The sequence below is a fragment of the Rhincodon typus genome, chromosome 15 (genome assembly GCF_021869965.1).
Source record: "Rhincodon typus isolate 14 chromosome 15, sRhiTyp1.1, whole genome shotgun sequence".
Taxonomy (NCBI): domain Eukaryota; kingdom Metazoa; phylum Chordata; class Chondrichthyes; order Orectolobiformes; family Rhincodontidae; genus Rhincodon; species Rhincodon typus.
Genome location: NC_063346.1, coordinates 18,059,021 through 18,072,573, shown reverse-complemented (window position 1 = coordinate 18,072,573; position 13,553 = coordinate 18,059,021). Strand labels below are relative to the sequence as shown.

Here is a 13,553-nt window from a genome sequence, read left to right as displayed (position 1 = left end):
TAGCTGTAACATCAAGAAAGTGTATTTTGTGTGATCGCTTTTTGTATGTGGAAGGGCTTGAGCATTATTTTGGAAATAAAATTTTTGTGCTAACCTTGTTGTCTTGTAAAGATTGTAGTGTCTGGGAAGTTAATGCTTTCCTGTGCTGTGGCTTTAAATTTAATGGAGAATTGATTATTATTGAGGATATTGATGAATCATTACAATTCTACTTTTCTGTGTGTCAAAATGCAGCATACGTCAAGACAAATACAGAGGTATTGTTACTAACTGGCTGACTCACCTCATTTATTCGGTGAGAATGAAAATGTAGCCCTGGAAAATCAAAAAGTAACCCTCAAAATGCCTGAAAAGAAATCCTTGAAAAACACATCTTATCTGCTGCATCACATATTTTGCATTTAATACTTTGGAATAAAGGTTTTGGGGGTGAATTTAATTACCAATAGGAGAGTGGGAGTGTAAATGCATGGCAGTGAATAAGCACTGTTTTTGCATCCTGTTTGAAGTTCTGTTTCCCTCAACTAATACCTGTACATGCTAAAGTTAGATATCACCTCTAAATAAAAAATTGGTAGGGCAACAGGCCAACAACCATTGAGGATGATGTAAAAATATTATAACAAAGAGAGAAAGATGAGTGAAAAGTTATGAAATCTGTAAAGGTTAGAAAAATAGAGATGCAAAGGTCAGTTTTATTACTCAGGTACGGCGCAGAAATCCTACTATGACGCATGTAATGTATTATCAATGGGATCTTAAGATATTTGGCAAAAGAACCAGAGGAGGGAGATAAGATAAGATAAGATAAGCAGGATTTGTTTTACACAATGAGTTGCTATGATGCACAGCCTGCAAGAATGTTCGGAACAGATTCAATAGTATCTTTGAAAGAAAGTAATTGAACGTATACCTGGAAAGTCATTTTCCAGGCTATGGGAAAAGGAGTATGTCTAATTGAACAGCTCTTTCAAAGAACAAGCATAAGCACCGTAGGTTAAATGACATCCTTTGTGTTGTAAATTCTGTGGGAATTTGTTTTTTAATCCTAAAAATGGGGCAGGTTTGATTAGGTGGGATTCTTTTTAAAAGCAACTCGAATTCACTTTTAATTCCTGATGCATTTACGAAGTGTCTTGATCATTTTCTGACGTTAACAGTGCTTGCTGTAATTGCTGTTTAATATCATAATGTTAAATTTGTATTTGACAAATCAAATTACTTGAATGCAGCATATTAATTTTCACTTCTTTTAATTTTTTTTTCAGCGTGAAGATGGTGCTGTTGTGGACACTGGGTGATATCTTTAAAACAGCCTACTTCATTATTAATGCAACTCCAGTACAATTCTGGATTTGTGGAACTGTTCAGATTTGCATTGACATTGCAATTTTCTTTCAGGTTTTCACTTATGGACAAGGAGAGCATGAGAAATATATCTAATAAGATTGCATAGTGACAGAGAATGACTGCCAGGGTGGTATAATACTATGCACAATGTCGCTTTAATATATTTTTCTTCCCATTTCTATGGAAGAATATCCTGTGCTTTAACAGTATTGAAAGTATCTAAAGTGCCTTAATAGAAAAAAAAATTCTGCCATAACTTATTTCCTGCAGGATGCATTCTGTTGCTGTCCAAAATCTCCAAAACATGAAGCAAATTGTACTTCAAACATGAATGGGGAAGAGGTGTCTTTAAAATCTCACCATTTAGCTATCAGTACAATGAGGCCAACAAGAACAGAGAGGCATTCAGCCTTGTTAATTGTGCAGTAAGGTCTGACAAGATGAATGCTGCTGGAAAACAAGAAAAATCTCCTCACGCCTTAATATAAACTAAACTTGTATTATTGACTAAGTTTTATGTACAGGCTGCTGGTGGGAACTATACTCACCGCGAATACATCGCTTGTCATTTTCCACTATGCACTGGTGGTGGGTTCAGTTCGTGCATTGTCAGAGCATAATCAGAAAGTTATTTCCTTTCTAATCCTTTAATAGTTCTCGCACGAATTACTAAAATCTAAACAGAGTTGCTTTATTTATAGCATTTATAGCGTTTCATGTCTCCTGTTTAAAGACAATATTTTAAAACAAGTTTCATCTAAACGAATTGGAAATTTTAAAAATACAGTGCATATTTGGAGCCTAAATCAATGAGAAAATATTCTTCAATGTAATCTTTTCAAGAATCAGTTCCAGTATGTTATTGCATGCTATTGTCCATTTGAAACACTGAAAATAGTCCTGTTTGATGTCCCCTCCAAAGTTTTATTCTATTTCTACTTTCTTTTGTATTTCACACTGTTACATTGTCTTCTTTAAAAAATCAATTATGCAGCTTTATTCTTAGCCTGTTCAACCAATTGGTACAGCAACTAAACATAAAATTTAATTTGCCAAAACATAAATGCACAGTGAGGTCTATGAGTGAATAATTGGGGTAGTAACTTTGAATAATGAGTGTCATAAAGATGGGCATTATTGCTGAAAACAGTTCCAATTCTAAAACATATTTTTCCTGGAAAAGTATTTTAAAAGATATTTCCAGCTTAGTCAGATATTTTTTAAGCACCTTAAAAGGAAAATAAAGCTTTCTCTTGCCAAACTGTTAAGATAACATAAAGATATTTCAGTCATAAAAAGCTAACTTTTATTTAGATACTATTTAACAGTCCAACATAAATACATTCATTGTACCACTCATGGCTCAAAAATATTCTGCACATTGTGCCTCCAGCAATGCTTCAGTCATTAGATCCAAAGTTTGTTCTCTTTTGTAGAGTGTAAATTCTTTGTCCTTCTGGAGATGGGATTTAGGGAAATATTTTTCTTTTATGATCAAAGGTGACTGGGTGCCTGCAGTGCGCAGAAAGGATGTCAGTGAGACTGCGCTGCCTTCCCACATTTGCCAGTGTGAGAATGAGGTCAATGGAAGCCTTAGCCTCATTGAAATGCTATACTTGCTAGGCTCAGGAGGGCTATAGATTGACCTAAGAGCTGAGCTGGCATGTCGGATCAGGTCAGTTTGGTGAGGCGAGGTAGATTCATGATTCAGAGATGGGTCTCAAATGGGGCAGGAAGGCAGCTGGTGGCAGATGCAGGAGGAAGACTCCTGCTGCATGGAAGTAACTCTGGTTCCTGGATTTGTTTTGTGAACTACTACCAGGGGTCCCCAAAGAACTGCACTGATTAGGCTTCACAGCACCCTCTACAAGTGGATGTAGTGCAAAGCTAAAAGTTGCCATTCAGTCCCAGAGCCAGCCATTTCTCATACTCATGCATTCTCCTGCCTGTTTCAGGTGGGCAGCATACTCACACAATAGGTGGCGCACCTGAAAATTCCTTTGAGAAGATATCATGGGTCACTCACAGCCAATTCCCACCCCCAACCTACAAACTGATTTTCAATTGCTGGACATTTCTTTGTCCAGCAAATAAAGGGTAGACAACAATTGAGATTCAGCCTCAATATTTCATAACAAAGGGCTTTCAAGGTTATAAATGAGCATTGTTTCTTTATTTTGCTTCTAATACTCATTTTAAGTTGTCAGCAAAAATTAGAATAAAAATAATACAATAAAAGTTTAACAAAACACCAGAACTACATTAGCACATTAATACTGTGGCAATGGGAACTGGTTAGATGCTGGGAATTTTGCAGCAAGTAACTCAGTAACTTAATTCCCGAAGCCTATCCAAGGTATGAGTTCAGCGTGGGATGAGGCATCCCCTACTTGCCTGGATGAGTGCAACACCAACAGCATTCAATAGCTCTACATATTCAGGACAAAGCAGTCCACTTGGTTGGCACCCCCAACCACCATCAACATTTTCTCCCTCTACCACCAAAGCACAGTGGCAGCAATGCATACCATCTACAAGATGCATGGTAGCAACTCACTCAGGTCCAGAGATAGTAGGTTCCAAACCGACGATCTCTACCACCTAGAAGGATAAGGGAAGCAGATACATGGGAACACCACCATCTGCAAGGTCCCTGCCAAACCAGACACCATGCTAGCTTGGAACTTTGTCACTGTTCCTTCACTGTCACTGGGTCAAAATCCTGGAACTTCCTGTCTAACAGCACTGTGGGTATTACTACATCACATAGACTGCAGCAGTTCAAAAAGGCAACTCACTCCTACCTGCTCAATGGCAGTTAGGGATAGGCAATAAATGCTGACCTAGCCATCAATACCAACATCCAGTGAACGAATTAAATAGAAATACTCACTTTGTCAGCCATTAGCTGCAGTGAGAGAAATAGAGTTAACTTTTTAGGCCAATTATCTTTCATTAGAACTCAGACTCTATGGTATTTTGCTTTTCTATTAAAGAAAATACTGTCGCTAATTTATTTTATCAGTATAAGCACATTTCCCTTTGTCTTTACTTTTAACAGGGCACAGTACACTATATAGACTTCAATCACCTGATCAAAGTATTGATAAGAAGTTCATTCTAATTATGATCTCCTACAACATTTTACTGTTTGAGAATCTACTTCAATCTTACTCATTGGCCAGGTGCTCTATAATGTCATGTTGCATCAATCTGAAAATATAATATTTTTTTAACTTCTTTCCATAACTGATCAATTCCTTTACTCCAGGTGATGAAATACTGGATTTTCTTAGCTGTTTCACCAAATTATCATTGTACCTTTGGAAAGAGTCTGATGGATCAGTTTGGAAAATGACTGACATCTGGGAAATCCCCCCTTTAAAGGCTGGCCCCTTCCCAACCAACTATTTTCCAGCAGGCACATTTGTGAATGGGGAGTCAATGTATTGTAAGTTCCTCATTCCAAATTCAACCTGGATGTGAGTAGCCCAGTTATATGAGGCATACCAACCTGCAGATTGGCAGAGATGAGGATCACCAGAGGAACTAGCCTCAAGAGACAACCTGAACCCATGAAAGTGGTGTGATTACATGGTCTCTCTGAAGTCCAAGACCATCATTTCCGAATGAAGTTCAGGCCTGGGCTTCATAACCATCCCTTCTTCCTACTTTCCAGATGGAAGTTAGACAATTGAACATCCTGCAACATGGGACAGGCTGGTGCCAGACACATGGCCATAATGGAGTTGGTGCTCACTGACTTTACCAACCTCCAACTTACCACTGCACTGTGACAGTGTTAGTGCTACACCGTGCCAATGGTGAAATACCAAAGCAATTACTGCGATTGCAACCTTTGTAATTTCGGGGCTTTTACATAGGGTTTTCATTTATTTTTGTCTATAACGTTTTGCACAAATGTTTAAAAATTGTATGCTTCCAAAATATATTTAAGTTACATAAATATAGCAGACTCTACTAGTGCAATGCAAAAATTAACGTCAGATGGTTTGTGCATAGACAATTATGAGTGGTGAAGTTTTTCCTCACCATTCAGAAAGGTTTGATTTCTTTTTATGCTGTTACAGAATGTACTGCTACTGTGATTCTCAGGTTCGGCTTCAGTGAGCTCCAGCAGGGCTGGGTGACTTTATATTACATAATTAATTATGTTTTGTGTACATGAGTCATACACTGACAGTGAATTTACCTGAGATGTCTATGCCAATTATTGTCTTATACGTTGACTTTGGACCGTTACCTAATACATGCAAGTATAGATGAAAATGATGTTGCAATAACAATAGAAAAAATTTTGTATATTGATGTGCTGTGTCATTGATTGACATTAATCCGTCATTTCCTTTGCCAAAGCCTTTTAATAATTTAAGGATGTTGATCCTCTTTGAATGTTTTAATGTACAGATTCTCACAATCCGCAGAAACAGTTTTCTTGTGTAATTCCTGTCAGTATAATCTGAAACCCGTTGGTTTTATCCTTTTAAATGTCTACCATCACTGCAGGACTGATTTCACTACACATTCTGAAAGTGTAGGCAGGTGCTTAAAAAAAACATAAATTAGAATGCCTAGATTTAATATAGCAGCATAACATTTTAGTTCAGCTATTCATTCATATATGCATGACAGAGTTTTATGTTCAGCTGCTTGATAATATTTAAGATGCTTTAATGCAGAACAAGTATTCTTTGCAGGCATTTCTGATGCAATATACAATTCATAGTGATTGAACAAGCTTGTACATATTTCTACTGGATACCTCAGTGAATTTAAGGCAGTAACTACTCTCAGGTTTTTGGTTATTCTGACAGAAATAGCACAAGAGGTTAAGCTGAACATTTGCATTTATGCCAAGAGAAATATCTTGCACAACTGAAACTTATTGTCTAAATAAAAACCAAAAGAACTGCGGATGCTGTAAATCAGGAACAAAAACAAAGTTGCTGGAAAAGCTCAGCAGGTCTGGCAGCATCTGTGGAGGAGAAAACAGAGTTAACGTTTCGGGTCCGGTGACCCTTCCTCAGAACTGAGCTTTTCCAGCAACTTTGTTTTTGAAAATTATCGTCAGCTATTTGAATCTGAGTGGCTGAGCTTCACTTCTAGTTTCTGTCGATGAAATTCTCTGCCATTTCATTACTTGGAACTTTTATGGAGAATTTCAGATGCTTAGTTAATCATCACTTGCTGAATCAGGATTGCCAGAACACACAGTTGGCAATGGAAAATCTGAGACTTCCTCAAAGATGTCCAATTTTGCTTTGTGTGCTGCCAGTGTCACTGATGTCTCATCTGTGAGATATCTGTTAAGTTTCTAGTTGACTCCAGTTGGATTCTATTATACCAAATGTTGTATGCAACAGAACCAATGAGCTTTTCCCTGGGTTATGTCTCACAGTTCAATGAATGTTGCTCAGTAGAACGCAGGAGATGGTATTGTGAAGATGCCAGCTTCGCCTGCCTGGCCAGATCAGCTGATCATGTAATTGAGCTACAATGTTATAAATCCTATCTGTTGAAGCTCATGCTAAGATTCTTAGAATTTCTGCAGATGTGTGCATAAATATTGTAAATGATTTGATATTGATCTATGCAAGCAACTACCTTTGTTTCTTTTGAATCTTATGTGTCAAACGTAACTTTTAATAATGTTTATATAAACCAACCTGTTTACTTTCAAATACTGTTTTGTAAAGAAGAAAGAAATTGTGTTCAGACAAGTAAATGTTATTGTGCAAAATAGTAGGAGAATGTTGCATTTGATGCCATGCTTGATATTCCATTGTTAATATGGAGAACAATATTGGATTGCTGCACTAAAACACTTTGTAAAAATATAGATCTTTGTTCATACTAATGATTCATTAATTTTAAGTTTTATAAAAGCAATTTAACTGTAATATATGAGTTAAGTTAAAGTTAATAATACTTTGAATTGAAATAGAACTCTGAATGCGTTCATTTTGGACTCGATGCATGAAACATAGGGAGTTAAAAGAAATTTTTTTGAAAATTGCAACCTGCTGATTTTTGTGGAGAATGGCAGCTCATAAATTTGGTGCTCCTGGCCCATTTATCTGATTTTAGATATTAAAAAAATCCAAGGGCCAAGCATCCACTGCAACGCAGGCTGCCTCGTTGAGCAGTGGGGAGCTAATAATAACATAAGAAATAGGAGCAGGACTAGGCCATTTAGCCCCTGAAGCCTACCTGCCATTTAACAAGATCATGGCTGATCTGCCCCAGGTCTTTTGTACCACTTCCACTTAGCCGTCAACTCCCTGTTATTTCAAAAATGTATCATTTCCTCTCTAAATCCTTTTAGCAATCTAGTGTCTACAACTTTCGAGGGTATGGAATTCCAGGCTTTTCATTTCAGTTTTAAAGGAGATCTTTACATTCTGCACCTAATGTGTCGAAGTTCAAGATTCCCCTACTAATGGAAAAATTTTCTCAACATCTGTCCTGTCAAGCTCGCTCAGAATCTTGTATGTTTCGATAAGATCATCGCTCATTCTTCTAAACACTAATGAATAACAGCCTAACTTTTTAATAAATTATGTATCCAGCTGTCTGTTCTTAAGCACAGTCTGCCCCAGGTGTATTGAGCTATAACTTAAACTATTAAACTAATGTTTGCTGACTGTTATTGCTGTGATTCAAAACAAGGAAAAGGAGGTTTTAATGGTAGAGGTAGACAGGAGGAGAAATACTATAATGCCTCTGCAGCCTAGGAAATTTCAAGGAATTTAAGAGAGGTTGGAGGCAGGAAATAGAGTTGAGGTTCTGGCAACTCTATCACAATAAATCTAATGAGCTTGCATAGGTGGTCAAGTTTGGTGAGTGCATACTTATATGGCATTTCTTACCTATCACTCCAACAACTTCTCAAGCTGGTCAATGCATGACAAGAGTTCAGGTTTTAAGACCTTTACTGTAACAAAAATGTGAAGTAATGTAAGATTACTTCGTAGGCAATGAATGCACCCAGTGATATACAGGGTAACCTTCATGCAAGTCTTAATATGACTGTTAACCCTATGATGCATACATATATTTTACAGCCTGCTTCTACAGGATTACCATCTTCTCCATAAAATGGATAGCCAATCCTTTTACCCACCTAACCATGGGAAATTTCCCAACAGCAGGATTGTGTCAGGATGCCAGTCCTCCCAGTTTTACAGGTAGCTTGCCTACAAACACATCTCCACAGAACTGAAAAAAACAAGCTTGAGTGGTGCCACAAATTAAAATTTGCACTGGAGTCTGATAAATTTAGTACATTATAATTTTTCCAAATGGTAATTCTATTAATCTGACAGAACCTTTTTTCAATAAGAATTATATCATTCACATCCAGGCCGGACATGTGTATAATTGAAGCTACTCGAAATTCAGATCTAAGGACAGCTCCAGCATGAGACCCTGTAATTAAATTATCCCCAACCAGTTGTACAAACATACCCCACAGTGTTTCTGATTTTCATGCAGAACATTCTGTTACCAACTGGCAGGAGCAAACCAGGATTTGCTTGCAGTGAAATACCAAGTACCAAATAAATATGTAAAACGTCTGGTGGTGAGATGAAAGAACAGTATTAAAGAAATAAATAATATGAATAAATAAATCTCACAGCTCTTGCCAGTTGACTGATCTCAGTATTAACCTCCACAGCACTTTTCCAAAATGCACAGCTCCTTGAAATTGTTGGCATTGTCTTCAAAATGTCTCAATTACCTTCATGTTGGAATATTGTTGTGTCAACAAGCTCCTTTTTCTGGGTATGTGGGCTAGTTTCTTCTGGAACAATATTTTGTTATGATCCTAGCTGATGCCATTATCGGACAAGTTGGATCCCAGACAGGATCCCGTCTAATGGATCATAATTTTATTTGTTTTGATTTCAACAAAATGGTCTCTCACTGAAATAGAAGCATGCATTGCCACAGATTTTATTTCAACATTGAAAAGGAAGTTTATTCCAAAAGAAACAATCATAGAACTATCCAAACTACTTGTAATATGAATTAAAATGTTTTAAACATACAATAAAAGTATAATTCCATTAATCCTAAAGTAATCCTTTGTAAATTGAAAAGAAACAATATAGCTTTTGCACAGTACACCACTAGTAAAGTTCTCAAGACACCATTTGTACAATACTCACACTGGAATCCCTGTAACTAACACTTTGGTAGGTTTAAAATCACTTGGGATTTCAATTGCTAAACTGAAGCTGCAATAGCTTCTTCCTGGAGCTATCATACACAAGGTTATCTGCATTTATCTGAAAAAAATATTTATGAGTCTCTCTGATCTGGAATCAAGACTAACCGTTCACTCTAAAGGACCTAACTCACTACATCCTTCGCAGAACTGCTGTGTGCAACCATCCTGTTCCAAGCTCATCTCAAGACTGTTACCCAAAGTGAAACTAAAATTCTCCCATTTATAAGTCTTTCCCTTAAGCTCAAAAAATTCTAAACCTCTCCAACAAACTTTTGAGGTCCTATTATTTAGCATGCTGAGTAATACATTATCTAAAATCAACAAAAGTCCACCAGTACATAAAGCCATTCAGTCTATAGCCAGGCTTCATAATTATTTTTTTAATTTTCCACAGATACAGAAATATTTACAAGTCAACAATTAACATCAGATCAACAGAAAAAGCCACCGGTTACTAACTGAAAAACCAGATCATAGATTTTTTTAACAAATAAATAATTTTATATATTAAGAAATGAGGGCTTTGCTGGCTAGGCTAGCATTTCTTGCCCATCCCTAATATCCCAGAGGGCAGTTAGGAGCCAACCACATTGCTGTGAATCTGGAGTCGCATGTAACATAGAAACATAGAAAATACGTGCAGGAGTAGGACATTTGGCCCTTTGAGCCTGCACCACCATTTAATATGATCATGGCTGATCATGCAACTTCAGTATCCCACTTTCATTTTCTCTCCATAACCCTTGATCCCTTTAGCTGCAAGGACCACGTCCAGCTCTCTCTTGAATAAATCTAACAAACTGGCCCCATCAACTTTCTGTGGTAGAGAAGTCCGCAGGTTCGCAACTCTCCAAGTGAAGAAATTCTTCCTCATCTCAGTCCTGAATGGCTTACCCCTTATTCTTAGACTGTGACCCCCTAGTTCTGCACTTCCCCAACATTGGGAACATTCTTCCCACATCTAGCCTGTCCAGTCCCATCAGGATTTTATATGTTTCTGTGAGATTGCCCCTCATTTTTCTAAATTCCAGCAAGTACAAGCCCAGTCAATCCAATCTTTCTTCAAATGTCAGTCCTGCCATCTCAGACCAGGTAAGAATGGCAGTTTCCTTCCCTAAAAAGATATTAATGGACCAGATGGGTTTTTCCTGACAATCAACAAAAGATACATAGTCATCAGTACACTCTTAATTCGAGATATTTCATTGAATTCACATTCCACCATTTGCCATGGGTAGGATTCAAATCCGGGTCTCTGGATTAACAGCCCAGCGATTATACCACGAGGCTATCTCTTCCCCATAGGCAGCAACTGCATGTACCCCACATGCACATATGTTGGCATCTGACACATGCCAGTCTCGCTGCACCCTCATTGCACATTTCCAAACAATTTACAATATGTTTTATGCGCCCATGCTGCATTTTGGAGCACACTGTGAGGCATCCGGTTCACAAACTCGACAGTCTGCACCTCAGAGCTGCTGGCTTGTTGTCTTAGGGCTCACTCACTTTGCACCTAGCTGGATGCTGGATGTAGCTTACCTCTTCTTGCTTTGGCTTCTCAGCTAGACTTTAAAGGATCACTATTTCTGTCCCGCCTGGCAGTTTACCACACATTCAAAGCCAGGCAGCTTGTCACGCTTGTTAGCAGTCATCAGTCAAAGGGGGTGGAAATGTTGCTGTACTGTGCAATGCGAAATCAATCTCATACTCCACACCATTCAACAACTAATGTGGTAAAAGTTCTAGATGTGCTATAAGCAAACAGCCATATTTCCAAGTCGAAGGGGAGTGGTTCTCAGTTAAGTCCAGAGGGACACCCTTCAAATCAGTGGGTGTCAGCAAAGTAAACCAACAGCAGCATCTGATATTAATCCAGGAAATTAAACATGGTCATTGGCTCTTCAAGGTGGTCAGGGTCTGGGAATCCATTCCTCTCCCAGTGCAGGGAATGGATCATGGTCAGTTCTCTGGGTTCATTTCAGCCTCTCCAGGGATTTGCAGGGAGCTGTACAGATATTGGCCAGGGGTCTGGTCACTCACCATTTGGGGCAGTCCAGCTGTGATCAAGGGTCACAGTCAGTCCTGGGGCTCCATCTCTTGCAAGTTAAGATATGTGTGGTATTGGAGTCACTGCTGGAGGAGATCTGCTGAGGAATTTAACCAGGGGATTTGGGGTCAGGATGCTGGGATACAGAGGGGATTACAATACTAAATATATGGTGGGGAGATGAAAGAGCATGCGAGGGAAAGGAGTAATGCAGGAGGATGTGGGGTCATCAACCACAGGCAGCACCCTGGGTTCCACAGGATGACAGGGCGCTACTATATTTGGCATGTTTCCTTGATATGCCTTGGGATGGTGGTGGGAAGCAGGATGTGGTACAGTGGACAGATCATAAGGTCAGAACTGGAGATGTTCACTGACAATTGCACAATTCCCGACTCCTCAGAAACTGAAACTGTAAATGTCCAAATGTAACAAGACCTAGCTGAAAAGTGGCAAGTAACATTTGACCACACAGATGCCAGGCAATGTCCATCTCCAACAGGAAAAAATCTCATCATTATCCCTTGACATTTAATGGTGTTACCCTCACCGAATCCCCACTATCAATATCCTGAGAGTTACCATTGACCAGAAACTGAACTCACCATGTATATAAATACTGTGGCTACAAGAACAGTTCAGAGGCTAGGGATGCTGCAGTGAGTAACTCATCTCCTCACTTCCCAAAGCCTGTCCACCATCTACAAGACAAAAGTCAGGAGTGTGATGAATACTCTCCAATTCACTGGATGAGTGCAGCTCCAACTGCACTTAAGAAGTTTGAGAGCATCCAGGACAAAGCAGCCAGCTTGATCAGCACTACATCCACAAACACTGATTGCCTCAAACACCAATGCTCAATAGCAGCAGTGTGTACTATCTACAAGATGACCTCCAGAAATTCACCAAAGATCCTTAGACAGCACCTTCCAAACCCACAATCACTTTGATCTAGAAGGAAAAGAGCAGCAGATACCTGGGAACACCACAAGCTGCAAGCTTCACTTTGAGCTACCACCATCCTGATTTGGAAATATATCGTCATTCCCTCATCATTGCTCAGTCACAATCCTGAAATTCCCTCACTAATGCCATTGTGGCTCAGCAGTGGGTTCAAGAAAGCAGCTCACCACCACATTCTCAACAGTAACTAGGGATGGGCTGGCCAGCTATGCCTATGTGTCATAAGTGATTTTGTTTTTAAAACACACCCGCTGTTAGAATGTGGTGCAGGAGGTGTTCTCTCACATTGAGCATTATGTAGATGCTAAGGGTGGGTAGGCTGTACACCTTTAATGTTGCAGTTGGAGTTAGACAGAGACTCATGCAGAGATGGTGGTGAAAAGTGAACATAAATTTACTAAATTTAAAACATAGTTACCTAGGTATTTCAGCCGTGCCACCTATGTGCTCTGGAAAGGTCTTTGTCTTTCACTTCCACTATGTCTCATTGCTGTGCCGGCTTCCACAGTTGGGTTGGAGGGACCCCGTATCTTAAGTGAAGCCAATTGGCCTTGCAGTTTTGGTTGGGCAACCCTGACGACATTTGTGTCTAGACGGCACTGATATGGTGAGTGTGTCCTGGCCAGAAGTAGGTACACTCTCGTTGGTTTGAACTGGCTTAGGTCTTTGACAAGGTCCTGCATGGCAGGCCAGTCATGAAGGTTAGGTTGCATGGGATCCAGAGAGATCTAGCTAATTGGATTTAAAATTGGCTCAATGGTAGAAAGCAGAGGATGATGGTTGAAGGTTGTTTCTCAGACTGGAGGCCTATGATGAGGGGTATGCCACAGGGGGGTCAGTGCTGGAGCTTTGTTAGTTGTGACTTACATAAATGATCTGGATGTGAATGTACAAGGCATGATTAGTAAGTTTGCGGATGATACAAAATTTGAG

General features: G+C 39.1%; 1 protein-coding gene across 2 annotated transcripts in view; it reads left to right on the top strand.

The window, feature by feature from the left end:
• Nucleotides 1–7,217, top strand: part of si:dkey-246g23.2 (solute carrier family 66 member 2) — a 56,139-nt gene extending 48,922 nt beyond the window's left edge. The window contains exons 4-5 of one of the 2 annotated variants that reach the window (XR_007263823.1): nt 1,269–4,535; nt 4,622–7,217. Coding sequence is in view for 1 of the 2 variants with exons in the window: in XM_048606078.1 (XP_048462035.1) it covers nt 1,269–1,443 (175 nt within the window). In the remaining variant the exon portion in view is untranslated. Of the gene's footprint in view, nt 1–1,268 lie in introns of both variants that reach the window. The other variant, XM_048606078.1, reaches the window with a different exon arrangement.
• The last annotated feature ends 6,336 nt before the right edge of the window (nt 7,218–13,553 follow it).